This window comes from Arachis hypogaea, chromosome 4 (assembly GCF_003086295.3).
Source record: "Arachis hypogaea cultivar Tifrunner chromosome 4, arahy.Tifrunner.gnm2.J5K5, whole genome shotgun sequence".
Lineage (NCBI taxonomy): Eukaryota > Viridiplantae > Streptophyta > Magnoliopsida > Fabales > Fabaceae > Arachis > Arachis hypogaea.
The window spans coordinates 3220515-3244610 of record NC_092039.1 but is presented as its reverse complement, the minus strand read 5'-3'; the positions used below and the strand labels follow the sequence as shown (position 1 = coordinate 3244610).

The 24096-nt window shown below is 29.9% G+C and overlaps 2 protein-coding genes across 2 annotated transcripts; both read right to left on the bottom strand.

Moving 5' to 3' along the window:
- Positions 1-9873: 9873 nt before the first annotated feature.
- On the bottom strand, positions 9874-10687 carry LOC112794154 (uncharacterized). Its single transcript, XM_025836275.2, has 2 exons — positions 10536-10687; positions 9874-10363 (listed from the first exon to the last, which is right to left on the bottom strand). Exons 1-2 carry the CDS (start codon positions 10649-10651, stop codon positions 10096-10098), a joined length of 384 nt encoding a protein of 127 aa, XP_025692060.1. The 5' UTR covers positions 10652-10687; the 3' UTR covers positions 9874-10095.
- Positions 10688-11754: 1067 nt separating this feature from the next.
- Positions 11755-16891, bottom strand: LOC112795775 (probable serine/threonine-protein kinase At1g54610). Its single transcript, XM_029297722.2, has 8 exons — positions 16629-16891; positions 15785-16321; positions 15110-15394; positions 14682-14999; positions 14273-14500; positions 13757-13857; positions 13441-13558; positions 11755-12306 (listed from the first exon to the last, which is right to left on the bottom strand). Exons 2-8 carry the CDS (start codon positions 16136-16138, stop codon positions 12055-12057), a joined length of 1656 nt encoding a protein of 551 aa, XP_029153555.1. The 5' UTR covers positions 16139-16321; positions 16629-16891; the 3' UTR covers positions 11755-12054.
- Between the last annotated feature and the right edge of the window lie 7205 nt (positions 16892-24096).

The following is a 24096-nucleotide window of genomic DNA, read 5'->3' as shown; positions in this document are numbered from 1 at the left end:
ATTGTATGACAAAATTGAGTGTATGGCAAAAATTCGTCCTATTTACTTTATTGCCACCCTAATAATGTGGTAAATAAAAATTTAAAAATTTATATTTTAGATAAATTAGTCTCTAAAAAATACTAATAAAATTTTTTAAAATAATAAATATGGACACATTACCTTCAAATTAATTTCTATAATTATGATAAAAAAAATTTAATTTAAACTAATTTATCTATGTTATTGTAAAAATTTTCATTAATACTTTTTAAAATTAATTTATCTAAAATATAAATTTTTTAAAATTTATTTATCCGTTTAAACATAAAAATAAGGTTGATAATGAATATAGAGTTAACGCCTAATGTTTTATTTCACATTGGATTCATGCAATTAACTCCACTATCCCTAACAAGTGTAACAAATTTAAAAATCCTAACAAAATAATTTTTTTTTCGGTGACTTAACAAAAAGAAGTTCAATTATTGTTAAATGTTGTACTTAGGGTAGCTAATAAAAGTTGGGGCATATTTGCTTTCTGTTTTATTCTGGTATTAAATCAAAACAAAAAACTGATTTGTTGTCTTGACCTCTTTTTCCTTTTACAACTTTTAAAAACAGAAAAAATTTTAAATTGAAACTAAAAGTTCCTTATTTTACCAATGTGAGCTATTACAAACAAATCTTATCCACAAATTAATAAATCAAAATTTACAAAATACTGAAATAGTCGTACTATATATTACTCTTAACTCTAGTTGGATAGACTTTCTTATCAAACATTAAAAATCCACCACAAAAATGTTGTAATAGTGAGTCTACACCATCATTATTCTATCCAACTCTAATAGGCTATACTGCACATTTAACTGTTGATTAAATTATTGGTTTAACAATTTGTACAATTTTTTATCACAACCATGTTTTGAATATATTATAAAAGTTTTACTAACATATATCCTAATACAGTACAATAAGATTATTATTAATGAAAATTTTTAATATATTTTTTTAAATTTATAATCTTAACCTGTATTTTTAAGGTATATATTAGTTAAATTTAATTAAAAATTAGCTACTAAATTTTTACGTACTTTTGTTCATATTTTTATTATAAATATAAATATATATATAGAATGTAAGTTCAGTCTGAGAAGGGAAAACTCCAATATAGAGGTAAAAATTGGAGAGAACACCTTACGAAAAGTTAAAAGTTTTAAGTATCTTGGGTGCATCATACAGGATAATGGAGAGATTGAACATGATGTAAATCATAGGATCCAAGCAGGTTGGTCAAAATGGCGGAGTGCATCTGGTTTTATATGCGACAAAAAAGTGCCTTTAAAACTTAAAGGTAAATTCTATCGCACCGCTATAAGACCGGCTATGCTGTATGGTACAGAGTGTTGGGCGGCTAAAGGAGAGCACGAACATAAGCTGAGTGTGGCAGAGATGAAGATGTTGAGATGGATGAGTGGTCACACGCGATTGGATAAAATAAGGAATGAAGATATAAGGGAGAGAGTTGGAGTAGCACCCATTGTGGAAAAGATGGTTGAATCGCGTCTCAGGTGGTTTGGACATGTGAGAAGAAGACCGATAGAACATCCAGTCAGGAGGGTGGATGAGATGGAAGATGGACAAAGGGCGAAAGGCAGAGAAAGACCTAAGAAGACCATCCATGAGGTGGTCAAACGAGATTTACATGTAAACGGTCTCTCTGTAGACATGATACATGACAGAGCACAATGGCGTCGTTTGATTCATGTAACCGACCCCACTTAGTGGGACAAGGCTTTGTTGTTGTTGTTGTTTGTATTTTTTATATAGCATTATTATAATTTGTGTAGGCAAATCCCATAAATATCGGGAGAATGCAAGTGGCATATATGACTACTCGGCTAGTAGTAGATAATGAAAAGTTGAAAAGTAATAATATATAATACTAGTGAAAAACTCTTTTAAATAAGTTGATAAAATAAAAAGGTAAAATTATAATTATAATTAATTTATAATTTTAATTATACATAAATCATAAGATCTTAATTTAAAAAAATTAAAAACATTACTTTCTTATTTTATAAATAATTTCGCTAAGTCACACCTTTTATAATGTCGTTTTAATATTAGTATTTTTCAACGAGCAAATACATATTATTTTTGCTAATGAGTTTTAAATAGTATAATCTCTCAGTATTCACTTAAGAGGTCATGGATTCAGTCTTTCTATTTTTGGTAAACAAAACATATTATCTTTATTTTACTCATTAAAAACAATTTATATATATAATTAATTAGGTGAAAACTCAAGTACACTCGACTGTACATGAAGTTGATAGGTGATAGCCGTTATAAAAATTTAATCAAATTAGTAAAATTATCTAACGACTCTCACCTATCAACTTTTTGTAAAGTCGATTATATCTGAATTTTCACCAATTAATTAACTGCAATTATTTAGTTTATGAAATTTTCTTTTTTTACAAATTTTTATATTAGAAAAAACTGATCCTATGGTACTATGCATGTAGCTATATGGTGGGGGAGGGTGTGTATGAAAACAAAGGGACAGAACAGAAGGCGTTGGTGTTTAGGTTCACGGATTGAATGATAGGTTGTGGATTAACATGCCACGTGGACCATAGATATGCTTCATTGGTTGCTGCTGCGTCTGTGCTGACTCACACCCCCTTTTTATGTGCTGTGTGCGTGGGTGCCATCAGATTTTGATTCAATTTATTGGTTCATCCAGATTTCTAATTTTTTAATAGTCTCCCTACACATTCAAGTCTTTTTATGAATTAAATTTAATTAAATTAAATAATAAAATTTAAAATAATATTAATTATAATTAATTTTTATTATATTAAACTAATTTAATTATATTTAATTAATAAAAAAATTTATATGTGTAATATTATTCTTTAATATAACTTTTCTATGGTTCTCTTTTTGGAATCTCTCTGACTCTTCTATGACTAGGATCAAACCATGCACTTTTATTTCTTGGATAACAAAAACTGAAAGCTCCTTCCCTTTACATAAAACTCCTGCTAAAATTTTTATATTTTATTGCTACGCCATATCAACATATATAAGAGAAATCTTTTATGTGGACCTTGCTTGTCTTGCCAAGTTTGCCATCTTCAAAATCCAAAAATTTTTAACAAGTCTTAGTTTAGTGGTTATGGTCTATGTTTTAAAAGGTAAAGTATTAAATTGATTATTTACGTTTCGACGTAATTTTATTTTAGTCTTTAAAATTTAAAATGTTTTATTTGAATTCAAACAATTTTTATTTAGTTTCAATGTAGTTTAGATTAAAATTAAATAATTAACAGAATATTCTACACATAATAGCAGTACAAGAATAAGGTCGATAATCTAAAAAATAAGTACAAACTTCAGATACACAAAATCAACTGAAGATGCATCAATATATTTATTTATCATTTTTTTACAATTCAAATAAAATATTTTCTATAGAACTAAGGATAATGATAAATAAATGTATTTATGCATTTTCAGTTAATTTTATATCTTAGGAGCTTGTACTTGTTCTCTAGATTATTGACCTTGTTTTTGTAATGCTGTCATATAAGACATTTAATTAATTATTTAATTTTGACCTTACGATAAGACTACATTGAAGTAAAATAAAATTTTTTAAATTTAAATAAGACACTTTAAACTTTAAAGATCAAAATAAAATTACATCCAAACATCACCAATTAACTTTACCCTTGTTTTAAATAGATACACTTGGATTCAAAATTTTTCTTACTTAAGTAATGGATAAACAAATTTATTATTAGGTGTGTAAATATGTAGTATATTGTAATGCTTAAAATAAAAAATTGTCTAACTCATTATCTAATAAGAAAAATCCAAAATTTTATATTTAATTTTTAATGGAAGATTTATAGCTCTAAAGTGGCAAGAGATTGAAACCATGTTGACAGAATAAATTAATCTTTTTAATTAGTATGTTAGGTTGCTGCTATCTACTACTAATTGTTGCTTAGAAGTTTAAATTAAGGATTAGAACAAGTTATTATTATGGAGTTCATGCTTCCAAGTATTTGACAAAGTGTTATTGTTGTGCAAGGTTTACTCTGTCTTGTTCTTTTTATTTTCCAAAGAATTTTATTATTTGTGAAAAGGAATTTGAATTATAATAGCCGGAAAAATTGAAGAGTTTATTGTCATTTTGTGGCCACCCGAAATTGATCAAAACCAACTTTGAGCATTGAAGGCGTTATGGACTGGTGAATCAATGTTCTGGCCACATGATTAACACGTTGCTTCTAGTAGATTTATGTTTTAACTTTTAATCTCTAATTCCTAAATCGTAATAAATTTTTTTGTGTAAAAAGTATACTTTTTAATCTGTAAAATTTATTAGAAATTTTATTTTATTTAATTTTATCTTAAAAAATTTTTATTTACATTAAATATATTCCTATCAGTTAATTTTTAAAAAAAATTAGAATCAATTATTCAGTAATAATTTTATAAGAATAACCATCAATACAAGTAAACTAAAGATAATTATTGTTATGCATTATTGCTGAATTAGTCTTAAATTTTTTAAAAATTTAACTGTCAGGAATATATTTGATGTAAATAAAAAATTTTAGGAATAAAATTAAAAGAAAATAAAATTTTAGAGATATTTTTAAAACTTTTGACAAATTTTAAAAATAAAAAATATACTTTACTATAATCTTTAATTTTATAAATTAAACTTATTGTGTTCTTAGTTAAAAAAATATGAATAATTTAACAAGTAATAGTAGTCTAGGAATTCATAAGCAACATTGAGCCGGATCTGATGGTTTATTTTTCTTAAAAAATTATTTATATTTGGTATTAATTTTAATAAAAATATTATACAAATACTAAAAATTAACTGCTAAATATGTATATTTGTATGTAATTTACGAGTAAATTTTTTCTATAGAATAATATTAACTATTAAAATAATTAAACTTTCTAATAGTGGAAAATAATCAGATTTTTTATATGAATAAAAAAAATCCTCCATTATGTACTTTTATCAATATTTTAATTATGAGTATTAATCTAATTTGATTAGTGTATGATCATAAATATGAATCATGTTTCATTATATTGTTTATAGAAATTAATTATAAATGTGAATTTAGTTTTGTTATATTGTTTGTGAAAGTTGATTAAAATATGATGATTGTAGTAGATAGATAATTGATTTTTGATATCCATATAATATGGTGAATTTTTTAAGGAGTAATTACAAAAAAAAAAATTAAAGAAGAAAATTTCCACAAGTAATTATTTTTCAAACCCAATGATTGAAGCTTGATTACCAAAAACATTATTGAGTCTTGACAAGTTGGAAAAGAAATCTTAGATTAGTATAATACTACATACCACTAGTTATATCTGAGATTTGTGTGGCCTTAAAGGAAGTTCTCAAAATGAAAACAATGAAATTTTTGTAAAAATTAAATTAGAAATATATATATATATATATATATATATATATATATATATATATATATGAAAAGTTTGATCCTATGTATTACTAAATAAAAAAGAGTCTATTTTGTTAAAGATCACTAAAAATATTTTTTTAAAGACTTTACATGTATCATGATATTATTAGATATTTTTATTAAATCGATTAATAATTTATTTTTTAATAAACTAGAATAAAATCGATTTATTATAGCAACAATAATAAACTTAGTTGTTCACACTATAATTATTAGACCCAATTTAATCCGATCGATTTATACAATCTAAAGCGAATTGTGTTTAAATTTTTTGATAAAAAAATAAATATATCTTTAATTTTTGTTTAAAAAATCTATGATAAGTTATATAAATTGGCCGATTTGACCGGATCTAATAACAATTGAATTTATTGTTATTGTATGTTATAAAAATAATCGGTTTTATTTTAATTTTTAAAAAATTTAAAAATAATCGATTCATTAATATATTCAATAATAATGCGATACATAAATGTTTAAAAAAAAAAACATTTTATGCGTGTCTGTGGGAGTATCTTCCTAATGGAAAACAATTTAAAGACGACATAACTTATGGTAAAAAACAATTCTTAAAATTTATGCATAGCTTATCGTATAAAATTATTAAACATTTGAATTAATTGCTCATGTCAATTCCTCTTTGAAATCCCAGTTGATTAGCATCTTCCCAGAAAATTATTGAGAAACATGTAAATTGACAAGAATGAAACACATATTTTGTTGTTATTATAATTATAGAAGAGAGATTACTAACATACCTCTTAACATCATTATTGCACTAATAAAGTAAAAGTTATTATAAAATAAAGTATTATTTTTTGTTAATTAATTAATAGTCTGGAACTATGTTTTTGTTTTTTGAAATAAAAGGTAACCTTACTATTTTATTTAGACTAAAATTTAGTTAAGTGAAGTTCCGTTTAATTAAATTAATTTTTGATGTACACTTTCAACTAAACAATTTTTTTAGGAGTTAACCTCCAAAGTGAATTTTGATATTGACATCGTACATTAAAATTATTTTTAAAATTTTAATAATAATATATATTTTTGAGATTAGCAAAAATGTACTATGTTAATTTCTGATTTATTTCTTACAAAATAACATGTTGATGTGATTTGATGATGTGAATTATTAGTGACACATGTTATTTTATAATTTGACAACATATAATGGTATAATGTCGAATTGATTAATAATATGTGACATGTTGATGTAGACTATTACGCCATATATTATAATATTATTTAATTACGTGTCATAAATGACACGTATCACAATATTATTTGTTCATGTGTCATTTACTGTGTCATTATCGCAAATATACCAAATTGGTCTAATTTAATTTATTTGCACACAACCAATTTTAGATATGACTCATAATAATAATTATGTTATTTAATAAAAAAATTATATGATTGATTAAAAAAATACATATTGTTAAAGTCCAAAATACACGCACGTATTTTATAGAAATTGAAAAAATAAAAAATATATATTTTAATTATTGATCTCTTGTTAAAAATAAACATTTTTTTGGATTAAAATAAAAAAATGTGTTTAATCAATAATATAATTCTTTTTGACAAATAATATACTTATATATTATAAAATTTATCAACATTAAATTATTGTAAAAAATTATATAATTAAAACTAAAAACTCAAAAATATACTATAAAAATACTTGTATTTAAATGATACGTGAACAAATATAATTAAAATTAGTGTATTTAAAGATGTTGAGAATTTTAATTTTACAAAAAAAAAAAACTGGTGGAATAACTAATTTGATATACCATATTCAATTTCAGGAATTAAAATGAGTCATTTAATACAAAATCAAAAATTAATTTGGTGTATCTATAATGATAACATGACGAATGACATGTGAATGAACAATGTTGTGACACGTGGCACAAATTGACATATGGCCAAATAATATTATGACGAGGTAAATACTAAATCGGTATCCGAAAGATTTTGGCGTTGACAAAATAGCACCTAACTTTTGTTATTAACAAAATAGTCCTTAAATAATTTTAAAATTTGACAAACGTGCCCTTAATCTTGCCAGAGTACATTTCCAACAAGAAGGATGCTAAGGTGGCTACCAAAAAATTCAAGGTATAATTTTTAATTAATTAATTAACCAGTCCAACCTAAAAAATCTAAAACCCTCCTTTCTGAACCATAATCCTCCCTCTCTTCCCCCTTTGAACCTTAACCTCCGCCCTCTCCAATGCACTCTCTCACTCATAAGTTGCCATAAACCTGAAAAAATTCTTGAACCCTAATCTAGCAAAAAATCCTCCCTTCCCATCACACTCTCACTTTTTCAACCCTGAATTATTCCAAATTTACAATTCAAAAAGATTAATAACAATAAAACTCAGATAAATACAAACAGATTCATATACAATAATTAAAATAAAATAAAATAAAGTTCAATATAAACACCACAAAAGTAAGAGGCATATTTAGACCAAATCAAAAGAATAATAGACAGAAAAGACACGGCACGACGGAACCAAGACGGAACACAGACAGAAGAGATAGGGCAGCGACTAGTGGTGGGGCAACAAGCAGAGGTGACAGAAACAAGGCCGATGAGTGAGACGCTGCTTTATGTGTGTCTGTTCTTATGCTTGACCACAAGGAGGGAAGCGAGCCACTGTGAAGCACATACCTACGAGGTGACATTGAGGAGACAACAATGAAGGTGCAGGGACGACGAATAGTGGGTTTAGGCAAGGCGACAACGGTGAAGGCTCATGGACAACGCGACACCAACAGAGGAGACAAACAACACAGGAGTTGGCAGACGCAAAAGACCCAGCGACGAGATATCAACCGTGCGGTGTCGGTGACAGCAGCTCTGTGAGACTGAAAAGGTTGAGTTCTACTGTCGTTTTTGGGAGAGTGCATTGAGAGTATGAGAGAGTGCGTTGGGGAGGGGGATTAGGGTTCAACGGGAAAAGGGAGGGGATTAGGAGGGATTGGGGATTAGATTCTGGATAAGTAATTAATTAAAATTTTCACTTTGAATTTTTTGGTGACCACCTCAGCATCCTTCTCATCAGAAATGTGCTCCGACGAGTTTAGGGACACGCTTGTCAAATTTTAAAATCATTTAAGGACTATTTTGTCAATAACAAAAGTCATGCATTGTTTTGTCAACACCAAAATCTTTCGGGTATCGATTTGATATTTACCTCTACTATGACACTTGACACAACCGTTCATATCAGCATGTCACGTGTCACTAAATGACTCGTCATCATACTATCACACGTGGTTAAAACATAAAGTAATATGTGTCACTGATGGTCTATATCAGCAAGTCACGTTAGTCAATCATTAACGAAAAATAGATAAAAAACTAACATAATACTCTTTTGTCAGTTTCATAAACGTAATTGATGCAATTAAAATCTCATAAATAATTTTGATATACATGCAAATCTCAAAAACTATTTTAGAATTTAACTCTTTTTTTAAGGAAAAAAACAACATTTAAAAAAATAAAAAATTAGTGACTAAAATATTAACATTTATCAAGTAATCTATAATTCCATTCAGCTTATTTAAAATTTCTCTAATTTTTTTTGTTTTTTACAATATCTTTTAGTTTGACAAATTAAAATCTAATTCGTCGTAATTTTAAATTTTATTTAAAAATTTATTTTTTATCAATAAATTATTATATACATAAAATAAAATTTAAATTTAAATTTAAATATCTATTTAAACAAATTAATAAACTAATCACTTGGCTAATTTAAATTTATTTTTGGACTAATATTTTGACATTTCTATTTCTTACAGGACATACAGGGTCCATTAAAACAATAAAATGACCCTGAAAATCATAAGAAATACGTGGTGCATGTGGATATGGATTCATTGGGACAACACCGCAAAATAATTGACCCAATTCAATCATTCAAATGTGACTATGACCTGTACTTGTCCACACGATAATATTATTTTTTTATTTTTCTATGATAAAATATCTGAATGATGGATAGATTTTTATTTTTTACTCTTCTATTGTTTTTTAATTAAAAGAAAAAGCACTACTTTATTTCCAGTTTCTACTTTCTACAACCCATCGCCTTCTAAGCTCTATTTGCCATGCCAATTAAATGGAAAAAATAATTACCTTGCATTATTTCTAATAAATGTGCGTAAAACAATTTGTTTAAATTATCAAAACAACTATGCGTGTGCTCCTACGTCACAAATACGTTTTCAATTTGTTAAGAAATCGTCGTAGAAATATTTGAATATCTTAACTAAAGTCAAGAAATTGCAATGACATAATTTGGATACAATCACATGCAAAGTCATCTAAACAATAACATAAAACAAGCATTAGACTAGGGATTTTCTCATGACAATGTAATCACCATAATTTGGTTACATCATTAAGCTCTTTGGTCTAAAATTATTATTATTATTATTATTTAAAATGTAGAAACATTTATATTTGTTCTTTCTTTGAGCCGTTATTTTTTTTTTGGACAAGGAGATGTTGGTTATAAGTTATGATGGGCCGCCAAAAATTTCTTCCTTAATAAGGAGGTGGGCCAATAGGACCAGGAGGCCCGGGAGGAGAATATGGGCCTGGAGGACCAGGAGGCCCATAAGGATTTGGAGGAGCAGGAGAAAAATCAGGGCCAGGAGGTCCGGCTGGTGGTGGTGTAGGTACAGGTGGCGCCGGTGGAGGGGGAGGTGGAGGTGGAGGCGGAGCTAGCAGCGGAGTCTGCGGAGGAGGCGGCGATTCAGCTGGCCCACCAAAACACTCTTGTAGCAAGCAACAACAGCAAACTATGTAGAAACTGTGTCAAAAATTGGAAAAATTGTGGAAAATAATGTTCAATAATTTCCACTTTCATAAATCATAATCATAGTGGCATATTCTAATTTTCTTTAAAGTTCATTCTAAGTCATCATTTATAGATTATATATTGACTAATGCTAATTAAAGCAAGAAGGAAAAATGTTACATACCAAGAAGATATGGCACTACATAGCCCATTGAAGAAATTGCCAAGTACGGATATTGGGCCGGGAAAGCCCGGAGGCCCAGGCCCTCCAGGAGGAGGTGGAGGTCCTTGGGGCCTCATCCTTAAGGTATGGCTCGATTATTGCACTCTCCAACTCTAGTGAGAACAAAATATATATATATAAGATATAGGTGCACCAAATAATTGAATGGTTGATAAGACCAAAATTAGTACTTGGGATTCTCTATAGATGCCACGTGTCCTACAATACACAAACCTAAAAAGCTTAAATATAAAGAGGTTTGGAATCTAACTATCAAACTCAACAACTGATTTTCTTCAATCTACCCTTCTTGATAATACTTAGGGAGAGACCATAAATGTTGGTACATTTTTATTTTAATGATGAACTAGAAATAGCACCAAAATTTGAGATGGGGAAGAGTGTGATCAAAAAGAAGGAAAAATAAAGTAAAATTGACCACGGTTTAGATCCCAATGTAACACTTTATTTTCTCCCAATCTCCCATGCAAAGTGATTGTAATAGGCTTATCCATAATTTTTAGGTTAAATTATCCGGTGGATCCTACATTTTCAATAAAATTGCAAATTGATCTCTACATTTTAAAAGTTTATAATTAAATCCTTAAAGAGAATTAAAATTTACAATTTAGTCCTCATCGTTCAAAAAGTGTTTGATTTAACAAAATATTCTTAATATATTCTCTATTTTAATAGAATATTTTTAATATATTATGAAAATATTCTATTAAATCAACATTTTTTGACCGGCGAAGACTAAATTACAAATTTTAATTTTTTTTAGAGACTCAATTACAAACTTTTAAAGTGTAAAGACCAATTTACAATTTTTCTGAAAGTGTAGAAATCAACTGTATAATTTAACCTAATTTTTATTAGCCCTAGGTTGAGTGATGATTAAGATAGATAAATTACTTTCAAATAAAGGGGGAAAATGTTTATGTCACTTTCACTTTGTCATGTTGAATTTTGATATAAGCTCCACTTTAACATGCTAACTCTTAGTTTCTACTCCAAGGTGCAAAAGAAAATAATGGAAAACATTCATTCATTCATATTTAGAAATAACAGAGCTTGAAAACTATGTATTAAGTACTGCACAATTCACATGATTCTGGATAAGCAGAGGTGAAATGAAAAATGAAATGGTTTGAAAAAGTAACAAAATTAGGGAGGAATGTAAATAGCAAGGTTTCCAAAACCTATTTTATTATAAGTTCATCTAAGCTAATTAAGCTTTTAAAACTTAAGAAAGGGGAAAAAATTAATAATAAATAATAATAATATTAATATTAATAAGATATACAAGATAGAGAATAAACCTCTGATCTAGTGGCTTTGTTACCAACTTCATGGATACTCCTAAAAAATGATTTGGTGTTATACTACAAGAATCTTTCTCTTTGAATCCTCACACAATTGTGTTTGAGTCCTCCTTTGAGATGTTTTTGAGTGTATATGCCGATATGCCTCCGACCGGTCACCTACCGTGTTTTTTCTTTCTTCTCGGTGCACCGCCGCCGGCAGATTCTACCAAGGGGCCAGACCACGTTTGCATACTTGATTTCGGTTGTGAGAAGTTCGTGGAACTAAACGGAACATCGGGAGGATCAAATACCGGATCCATGTGATGCGAAGAACCCAATGGATAGCCTAGAGTTCCATCTTGGTGGGGAGGGGGGAACTTCTCACTCTTGCTCTTTGCGTTCGCATGTGTTATCTGTCTCCGTCTCTGTGACAAGGGGTTAAACTGTTAGAACTGCTATCAAGAACTGGAAGCAACTGATCATCAAAGAAGTGCGAATGAATACACTAATTTGACAGAGAGTTAGGGCTCTAATATTCTCTAGAGACTCTTACCAAATGATGGTGAAAACTCAGGTGCAGTCGACTTCACGTGAAGTTGATAGTTGAGAGCCGTTAGATGAAAATTTAGTCAAATCAGTCAAACAATCTAACGACTCTCAGCTATCACCTTCACGTGAAGTCGACTGCACCTGAGTTTCCACCCCAAATGATTAAAGACACCTTTCTACATTATTCTATCTATTTATACCATTTACCAATTCCTTACTAATCATTCCTAACTAGCTAACTAACTCGCTCACTCTCAATAACTAATAAACAGGTATGAGGGTACTTTAGGAATATAAATTAGGAGTTCAAACAGACTTGCACACACAAAACCTCCTTGGTTAAAGCAATGTATGGAAAGATATTTTAAAACCAGAAAAGCATACAAACAGTACATCACATTCTCCTGAAGGGTAATCAAATATCCATAGAATTTAATTATGATATGAGCTACAATATCCAAATCATTCTATTGTCAATAACAATTTCAAGGCTTCAAAAAGTGGAAGAAATTTAGATAAATGTGATGAGTTTCATGTTTACACAGCATATACAGATACTGTGATGATCCATAAAGCCAGACAAATGCAGTTAGTTACACTATATGCGTAGGACCAAATTACACCCGGTGTTAAGTAAATGTTACATCGTTGAATAACTTCTTATTCGTGTAATTTTTAAAATAGCTTAAGTAACTTATGGGTGCTGCAACTTGGATTATATATATATATATATATATATATATATATATATATATATATATATATATATATATATGATGAAAACTCAGGTGCAGTCGACTTCACGTGAAGTCGACTGCACCTGAGTTTCCACCTATATATATAACTTCATTTGCCATGAGACAGTTTTCTTCCCATAGTTCAGTACTAGGTTCCAGTTTTCACAAACTAAATGAAGCGTAAATTCAGAAGTTTCATGTCTATAAGCCAAACGGTGAAAATTAATACTGAGGCAAAATTTTAAAGAGAATGAGATGCCTTATCTGACATACATCAATATTTGCTTGCAATTCAGCATTAGCCTCTGGAACTGGAATTCCCCTGCCAATTCTATCACGTGGTCGGGATTTCTTGACACCATCAGCATTAGCTTTACCAGCTGCTCTCAATCTACAGTCATGACATATTGAAATTAAATATTGTCATATCTGAATCGTCAATTTCTCATCTTGGAAAGAAATATCTTCTACTCGATGAAGTATGATGAGGAGGTGGAGAGAAAGTAAAGATGATGAACGATAACTAAAAAGATTTCAAAAATTTTCTATCACATATCAATGGAATCATGTCAAAAGTACTTAAGCTAACCTTCTAGCTTCTTCATCACGTAGTTTTGCATCCATCTCCTTGCTGGGAGGATATTTTGGAAGACTTGAGGGATCACAAGCATAAGGTTTTGTTGTAAAGAACTGCAAAAGAGAAGCAAATAATGTCAAACTCGGATCCTTACATTGCTATGATTTTCCCAGGAAAAAGCAACCCAATTTGTTGATTAAAAGTGTGAACAAAAATAGGTGCTCAGCAGTTCATCCATCAATAAATTCATTTTAACTTTGTTCATGGTCAATTTCAAAATCCAAAAGATGGCAATTCAAAACTCAAATAACAGTTATTAAAAAGCAAAGGAATGTATTTTGTAAGTTGATAGTTGCTAGTAACATGGTATAATCCAGTATAAAATTGCTATTCATAGTTATTGCATTAACATATGAATTTTGTTGAATAATTTAAGAATGAAACATCATACAGAGAGATCAATCAAGCAATTTTAGCAGAAGTGTTAGTCTTCCATAGTCAATTTAATGAATTCAATTATTATCTTACTTCACTATGCAATGCAGCAGTGGCAGTCAGACGCTCTGCTGGATCGATTGCAAGAAGGGTCTCAATAAGTGGAAGGGATGACGGCGGAAAATCTTTAAAAGTATCTGCTATGCACCGCTTGTACGATTGTTGGGGTTTAAAAATTGTTGCATGTGGCAACTTTGATTTTTTCCAATATTCATCAGAAGGAGAACCACATAGCTTAAATATCTTATGTAGCTGTTCCACCTACGAAGCACGAATCGCATATTATATTACCAGCAAAATCTGAAGCGCAAATCACAAAGTCAAGTTGCGAAAATAGAGAAGCCATGGAGAGCAAAACCTTCTAACATAGATTAGTAAATTACAGACTGCTCTCAAGGTGCAAGTACAGAACCCATATAATGTAATAAACCGTAGAGATTACCTCTGTTCGACCAGGCATAATTGGCTTTCCGGCCAACAATTCAGCAAGAATGCAGCCAGCACTCCAAAGGTCCACTCCGACACCATATTCGGTGGCCCCGAGAAGAAGTTCGGGAGGACGATACCATAACGTCACCACTCTACTGGTCATAGGATGCTTGTGATGAGGATCAAAGAACGATGCTAATCCAAAATCAGCAATTTTAAGAACTCCATCATTGTCAATAAGAAGGTTTGATCCCTTTATATCACGATGCAGCACATGACGGTTGTGACAATGTTCCAGCCCCGAAAATAGTTGCTGCATGTAACATTTAACCTAACACACACAAATATGATCAGATATTAAAGGCCAACCTTATGAAACCACCAATTAATCATATATTTCAAGCAACAAAGAATGTACTTAGCACTTAAATAAAGTAATACCTGAGGCTCTGTGAACTTAATCGCTGGATTTGTAGCGAGTCCAGCCAAATCATGCACCATGTATTCGAAGACAAGATATAAGCTACATGACATTCTAGAAGTCACTAGACCTTCCAATTTGACGACATTGGGATGATCCAGGCGACGCAGAATCAGAATCTCCCTGGCCATGAATTTCACACTCTCGGGCTCCAAATTGTCGAAACGGACTTTCTTTAGGGCAACAATCTTTCCCGTTAAGGTATCCCTAGCCTTGTAAACATTGCTGTATGTACCTTGCCCAATCTGATTGGAAAAAAATAGTAAGGTGCCAGTGAGAGCAAGTAATGTGATGATTTTTTATTTCATTTTTTTCATATATTACTAATTTTAGGTGTTGCTCTTGATTACATTAACAAAATAATCAAACAACATAAACAATATGGTAATTCATTTGGATTAAAGAATCCCCAACTGCAGGCAAAGAGCAACACATTCATAACATCAACATCCTTCATTTAATGAAATGAACAATGAAGAACATCTAAAAAGAAAAACCACAGATGCTCAAAATTCAAATAGCAAGAAAACATGACCACCATCATCAACATCAAATCAAATCAAATCAAAATAACAACCAAGCTTCCCACACTCCAACAGAAAACATTAAACTTAAGAAAAATAAAATCCTCTCACCTTATCAAGCTTCTCAAAAGTGTCAGCTCTCCTAGGGGTCAATCCATTGATGGCTTCACCAGCAACCTTGGAAAGCCAAGAGGGCCACCCTGCTGCCACCTGCTCACCATGAACATTGTTTGGTGGATTACTCAGTCTTGGATTTGGTTTTGAAGATCTTCTCCTCTCACCTCTTTGCCTTGAACTCCTCTTCTCTTCTCCACCACCACCACCACCACCATTCTGAGTCTCAACAACCACTTCTGCTTTTGCTTCCCTCACTTCCTCTCTCCTCTCTCTCCCCTCCGCCGCCGCTTCCCCTTCTGCCGCCGCACCGGACTTTTGTGATGACTGTCTCCCAAACACACACCCCATCTCTCAAAATATCTCCTTTACTCATACCCTCAACTCATTACACACATTTCCACCAAACCCACATTTTTTCCCTCTCATTTTCTCGCCATCCAAAGAAGCTGCTCCACCAGAAACAACAACAACAACAACCACTCCTCAGCTCTGAGAAAAAACCCTAGTCATGATTCACCCACCACACTGACCCTGGAAGAAAAAAAAATAAAGGAAGCTTGAAATGTGGAAACGCTAATTCAAAAGACCCCAACTTTTGCAGACAAAAGTGAAGGAGCAATGATTTGGAGACACCCCACAAACTTGTGGTGCAGTCAAAGGAAAACAAGACCAGTGTTTTTGTGTATTGTGTGTGTGTGTGTTTTTCTTTTGAAGGTGGGTCTCATAAAAATTTAATCTTTTTATATTTTTATTATTTTTTTTCTGCTTTTGGATTTTGGATATGGAAGAGAATCAAAGTTGAATTGAAACAGTTGTGTGGGTGGTCTTAGACTCTTACCAGATTCAAAGATCAGTGAAAAGAAAGAAAGTAATGGTTTTTAGAGAGAGAAAGATGTGGGGAGTGGTGGTGGATCTCACTCTCTCTTACTTTTCTCTCTCTCTCATTCTCCCACTATGGTCTTTTACTCTCTTACTGAGTTATTGTAGTTCACTCTAATTGGTACTGTGTGTGCTGCTGTTATCAAGTGAAGAAGCTTCCATGGAAAACCTTAGACTCCAATCAAAGTAATGAGACTGTGCACACAAGAATCAGACAAATGCACTATACTACTATTCTGTTTAACTCTTTGTACAGTTACATTTATGTTAATCACAATCACTTTTTTCATTTTTTATGTTTTAAATAATCATATTATATATAAAATTTAATTTTAATGTCTTTTATATAATTATATAATCACATTCATTTTTTTGTATTATTCACGTGATTAATATAAAAAATAATTATTTTTACTGATGTGTCATTACGCAATTTAATAATATGTACAAAAAATTAATCATAAAATAAGTTATTTATATAAAATATATATTGCAATTATGTAAAAGACAATATATTTTACATAAATACATTATGGTTGTTTTTTGGTGTAAATATAATATTTTTTCTTAAACTCTTGGTAACAAGCGTTTCAATTTTTTTTAAATATAAATTAATATACAAATTTTATGTATTAAATACATTAAAAGAATTTATATTTGATATTTTTAATCAATATTCTTAAAATATTTTTTAACGAAATTTTTAAAAAAAATAAAAAGTGTTACGTACCAAAATAAATATTACTAGATAGTAGGTAGGTCATTTTTCTTTTAATTAAACCATCTCTAAATTTTTAAATCAAACATAGCCTATAAATGACCACTACAACTACAAGTGAGGAGGATTCACTTCAAAATGTTGTAAATTTAGTAAATTAACTATCAAAATTATTTTTGCATATGTAAATAATTTTACTATATACTAATAATATTAATTAAAATATGATAACATTTACTTTTTAAACAATTTTATAAAAAAAATTGACAACACCGTTGAGCAAGAATCTCATGTAATAAAAGGTTAGTGGATATGTAATAATCTCTAAATTATAACATATTAACTTATCTAACTATCTATTTAAGGAGAAGCATGAATATTGGATACGGTAAAAATACAATTGTATTGTTTATACATTAAAAATTAATTATTAATTTGTCATTTCGTATAAACATGTGTGTTTTTTTGTGACTATAGAAATACATATTTGATATTCTATTAAAAAAATATTATACTATTAATTATTTATCTATTATTATATATATAATTATTTTACATTGATATATTTAATTATTTTAATGACTGATTATTTATTTTAATATATATAAATATCTATATCATAGTTAATTTAGTAATTCATTTTTAATATACAAAGAATATTGTTGGTAAAAGTGCATCGTTTGGTTGGTGGGGAAGGTACATTGGATCACATGATGAAAAATAGTATATGAATTTTATTACTCCATCTTTTGAGGACCTGAATTAGAAATGTGAACTTGGAATTTGGTAGTTAATTTGGTCTTAGATTAACGATCAAATTTCAAAACAAGGGAAAATAAATATGCATACTTAATTTTTTTTGTTCACCGTATTTTCTAATTTAATAGATTAGTTTTTGACTTGTTAGATTGAGAAATACCGTAAATAACAAAAAAAATTTGGGTTGAATTTGTACCTCAAAAACTAAAAAAGAAAAAACAGTTACAACTTCGCTTAATTTATGGTGTAAATGTGTAATATAGTATTATTCTAATAATTATTTTGAGTTGTTGAGGAAGTATTATTTTATTTTATACATACAAAAATAATTGTTAATATAAGTAGTATATTTATTTTATCCAAATAAATAATTAATCTATATCTTTTAAGATTAATTTGACTAAAAATTTTATATATTTCAGTTGAACTCAAAATCGTATATACAACACTTATCCTTAAGTCACCAAAAAAACACTTATCCTTAAAATTTGAGCGTAGTTCATTCAAATCTATTTCATGAGGATGTGCTTTTTATGATGTTTTAATTCTCTACCAAATTATTTATCTATTTTCCTACCACATGTTTGTGGTTCTTATTCAATCAAGATGTGGAAAAAGAGAGCATTAAATTCGTGTTCTATTTTCTGAAAATAAATAAATAAATAAAAATAAATAAATTTATCTCTAATTTTTTAATTCAAAAATACATAAATTTTAGGATTTTTATTTAAATTAAAAAAATAATATTTACTGATTTAAATAAGATATAAGTATTTACCAAATTACATTTAGAGTCAAATCTCGGACAGTGAAAAAAATAAAAAAACACACATATCTCGGATGCAGTGACCTTGATTTGTGATACGGGACGCGCTGGTCATATCCCGAATGCACTCAAGATATAAACAAAAGAGCATTTTGGATACACTGCATCCGAGATATGCTTTGACATGGGACACTGCATTTGAGATACGAGTAAGGAAGCAAAATAGGGGTATTGCATCTGAGATATAGTCAATATCTGATGTTATAAATATATTGTATGCTTTTTTTTAAATATTGTAATGTTATAGATGAAAAATAGTCTCATAACAATCGAAGGTAACTAGTTATATAGAAATTATGCTTCATTACACATTAAACACATTTAATAACAATTAGTACATTAAAGTGACAACATTGGAACAAAAAGACCTAAACGCTAAACTGCATGCGTCGTCATGGATCCGAGTGGGGCGCATTGGGACACCCACGTCTAGTGTGGCCCTCTCCGCGGCAGAGCCCACATCTCTTCTCCGCACGCTCAATGGCATCCATCTTATTCCGGATCCAAGTGGACACCGGCCTACCTGATGCCTTCCTGCTCATGGCTTGGTTGGGCTTCAAGCGTGCACCGTACCATGGTGTACACAGGGTCCACAAAATGACCCCACTTAATACTCACAGCTGCACATGCCGCCAGGACGTGTCGACATGGGTAATGCAATGACTGGAACAAGCCATAATCGCATGTACGCTCGAAAAGACGAACCCGATATGATGTCTGTGACCAACCATCTACTAGCTCCATGTCTTCTACGCTAAAAGCGGATGCCCTACGATCACAATGGGTGACTCGCAACATCGGCAAACTCTCTCTGTTCTTATCAATAGCTGCCAATAGCCGTTGCCAACAGACAGGTATGCGATCCACCGAACCGACGTACCTCCCTGTGAATATTAATCCAGTGTCAACAACATGCTAAACAAAAAACAAACGTATAGAGTCTAATGCATCCACAATATAATGTAAAATATACCAGTAATTCAAGTTCTTTCGTAATGCCACACGAAGACTTCACGGACAACCATTGGAGAATTGCTTGCATTGGCAGTGATATTTTAGCCTATATGACTCCAGCACTCTATACTCCGGATTCCGTCGAATACTGTAGTTCTTCACTACCAGTAGGACTGCTTATCGGTTGCTGAACCTATGTCCAATTCGGAATTTCACCCCTACCATCCGTGTTGTAATCCTCCCCGTCCCCAGCGTTCAAAAGATCGTCCGAGTGCATTGCATCCAAGTTCAACGTCTGGTAAAGGCTAGGAACATCCGACAATCTAGGAATGGCCAAAGGCAGAGGTAGCAGAAACCTACCAACGCTGCCACTGGGAGTCTCCGGCACAAATTCATCCTCTGACACTGTATCAATTGACGACTCAGACCCGGCAACATAGGTGGAATCACTCTCACCGTCAGAATCATCGGCACTATCATGAGGCTGGGCATAATGGATTGGTGTCGCCTCGAGCGGCACGACTTCAGGACCCAGAGGAGACAGCCCATCCCCAGCAATTACATCTCGGACTACAGCATACAACTCCATCATACGGTGGGGCATCAGTCGCGCATGTACGTCGAACATGACCCTCACATACTGATCCCCATCTATCCAGAATAACCGGTTCGTAAACCCACCATTCGGAACCACATACAAAAATCTATATGCAATCTTCCCAACCTCCTTTGTTCCTACTCCTCCCATATTACGCAGCATGATCGTCTTTAGCGCATCCAGGGTATCAACCCGTAAGTACGCAACATCACAAGTATTGTCCGACTCAAATATCACTCATTCATCACCGTGTCTGACTATCTCATTCGGATAAACCACCACAAAAGTATTGATTGTTCTCCATCAGAGCAAAATCGAAAGAAGACAAAAAAATGAATGGATTGTGAATTGTGTGAGGAGAGGTATTGGAACGGTCTTTATAAATAGACTTATTGTACAACATATCTTGAGTGCTGAGACTCTAATTATAATCTTGACTATATCTCGGATATAGTGCCCCTGTTTTGCTTCCTTACACGTATCTCGGACGCAGTGCCCCATGTCAGAATATGAGCATATCTCGGTGCACCCGAGATATGATCCGCGAGTCCCGTTACACATAATGGAATCACTGCATCCAAGATACGTTTGATTTTTGGTTTTCCCCACTGCATCTGAGATACGACTCTAAATATATTTCAGTAAATACTTATATATTTATTTAAATTGGTAAATATTATATTTTTTAATTTAAAAAAAATTCTAAACTTTATGAGTAATTAAAAATATAAAATATCTCACATTTTAAAAAATAAAATATTTAAATTCTTTCGTCGTTCAAAATATATAAAGATAAAATTAATTCCCAAAAACAATTTATATATCTCATGTTTTAAAAAAGAAATAATATTTTTATATTTTTAATTAATCAATAATTTATTTATCTTCGAAATAAAAGATTAGACACTTAACCTAACATATACACCATGGTTAGGGGAAAAAGTGTTAAACTTTTGTGACAAGCTAGGACCAAATTTTAGCTTTATTGTAGCGTACAAAATATATTTGCCAGTCCAAGAATATTATTGATCTTTAGGCACAGTATTTTTCTACCATCTTTATGAAAAGTTTGTGGCAGTCCCAAGTAATTTATTCTCCTATCTTTTTTGACATCAAATAATTCATTCTTATTTTGTGTACCATTCTGATTTTGCTTTTCTTTTATAGCAAAGTGTGACAATGACAAAGTAATAGAATCAATTCAATCGGTCATAGCCATGAAAGTTCAAGATTGCATGCCCCCGACATCATCACCAAGTGTGAAAATAATGGCTTTTTTACATAATAATTGGACTCTTGTATATATATATATATATATATATATATATATATATATTCCTACTTATATTTAAAAAACTATAAAAAAATGATTGAAAAAAAGTTAATTAATTAATTCTTTCTCACAAAAATATTATTATCTATGTTAAAATGTTTAAATTCATTAAATTTTTCTTTCAATTTTTCACTTCCACTTAAAAAGATTTTCTTCTTTATTAAATTGCATGCCCTAAAAAATAAACCCGCAATATTGGTTATAAAGATATATTGATTACGGATTATCTCTGCCACTTAATTATTTAGTATTCTATCAAAATATAGTTTGTGGTGACCCTATTATATTAAATAGAATAAATTTAATTTTAAAAGTTAGTTTATATAGCAAAAATTACCTCTCATTTATAAATACTATAAAAAATTATATCATAGTTCAATGTGAGACCTATAATAAAAGTATATACAATATGATTAAGTTGCGTTGGAATATAATGATACACAATGAACACCAATATAATTATGTGGTATATGGTAATGTTATAGGAATTGATTTGCAATTGTCTTGTATCACACTTATTGTGTGAAAATTATATAATAATATACAGGATAAAATATAATTTTTATCTTTTAATGTTTTTAATTTTGTTTAAAGTATCCAAACGTTTAGTTTTATCTTTAGTATTTTTAATTTATGCCAAAATTAGTTTTGAAGGTTAATTTCATGTAAAATTTTAGGAACAAAATAAAAAACTATCATAGATAATTTTAACATAAATAAAAAATGTTAAGAATAAAATTAAATAAATAAAAAATATTAGAGACAAAATTGAGTGAAATTAAAAGTTAGAGATATTTAAAAAAAATCATAAATACTTCTAACTCTAATGCATGTTACACACAATGTATTTGGGAGAGAAAATGATAAATAGGTCTTTGACCTTTAATTGGTTTGCAGATATTTAAGTTTTTGAAAAATTGAAAATACATTTAAGTTTTTGACGTTTTCAAAATTTGGACATATTGATTATTAGGTCTAATTTGTCTTATTTTAAAAATTCTCTCACATGTGCATCCGTATATCGGTTAAATTAAGATAATGGAAGCCACATTTGATTTTTCTATTAGGTCTGACAGACCTAAATAAACAAAAAGATCGATGTATCTAGATTTTGAAAAAATTAAAAATGTAAATATATTTTTAAATTTTTAAAAATTTAAATATCTATAAACCAAAAGATCAATGACCTATTTATCTTTTTTCGTATTTTGGGTGACAAGTGAGATTGGTTGTTTGCTTTACACCATGGTAATTGGCAGTTTGGCACTGTCTTTTCCATTAAGGATAGAGAAACATTGAAGTGTAAGGACAGCTACAACAAGATAAAGAGATTATTATTGTTGTTATAAGGCAGGTGAACCTAAACATTTTCATATTGTCTCTGTCCCTTGTGATGTTGATTCTCATACATGCATCTATAATTTGGTTATATTTTAATGCACATCATGTATAATTTGGTTATTTTTTTTATTACTTAGCTTGTGTTTATGTGAGTAAATTTGTATTATTTTTACCAAAAGTTTCTATGTACTTAAATATCGGACAATATTAATTATCATACATTAACAAAATAATAATATTAGGTATACGCTAAAATTAATTATTAATTTTAATATACTAATATATTTAGATAATTTTTTAATATTTAGATAATTTTATTCATCTAAACTCATCTTTTATAAATATAACGTTAATTTTATTTTTTCATAAGTAAATTTATCAATTTTTTAAACATTCGTAAATAAAAAAAAGTAGTTTATTCAATTTTTTTTAAACTTTAATAAGGGTCTAAAGATAAATAGTACCAAAACTAAAAGTGATGCCCAAAATGAAAGTCAATAAACGGAAAATTTTGTCTCTGTTGTTTCGGAATCATTTAATATAAATAAATGTACAGGCCATGGAATATTGATGCATATTACATCATTCATATTTCATAATCATAAAATAGTCATAATAAAAATTATTATCCATACAGTGCTACAATTTGATTGGTTTTTAAACAATTAGGTGGAATTGACTTCAGGGTATTGAAAGCAACACTTTTATTTGGTACTAGTAAGTAAATATTTTGTACTAATATGCAGAACTATATATTTATTTCTTTTAATTATTTAAATATATTATTATATATATATTCTCTACAAATTATTGATTATTATTTGCTTATTCCCATTTTCTAATGACTAATGTTTTAGTACTATAGTCTTTTATTATCGACCACATTTCAAACTGTAGC

Excerpts from the sequence above, each read along its gene's own strand:
- LOC112795775 (XM_029297722.2), bottom strand. The coding sequence starts at position 16,138 with ATGGGGTGTGTGTTTGGGAGACAGTCATCACAAAAGTCCGGTGCGGCG. Across the intron at positions 15,395-15,784 it reads CTTTTGAGAAGCTTGATAAG|ATTGGGCAAGGTACATACAG; the intron begins GTGAGAGGATTT and ends TTTTCCAATCAG. Across the intron at positions 15,000-15,109 it reads TTAAGTTCACAGAGCCTCAG|GTTAAATGTTACATGCAGCA; the intron begins GTATTACTTTAT and ends TGTGTGTGTTAG.
- LOC112794154 (XM_025836275.2), bottom strand. The coding sequence starts at position 10,651 with ATGAGGCCCCAAGGACCTCCACCTCCTCCTGGAGGGCCTGGGCCTCCG. Across the intron at positions 10,364-10,535 it reads TGTAGTGCCATATCTTCTTG|TTTCTACATAGTTTGCTGTT; the intron begins GTATGTAACATT and ends TTTTTGACACAG.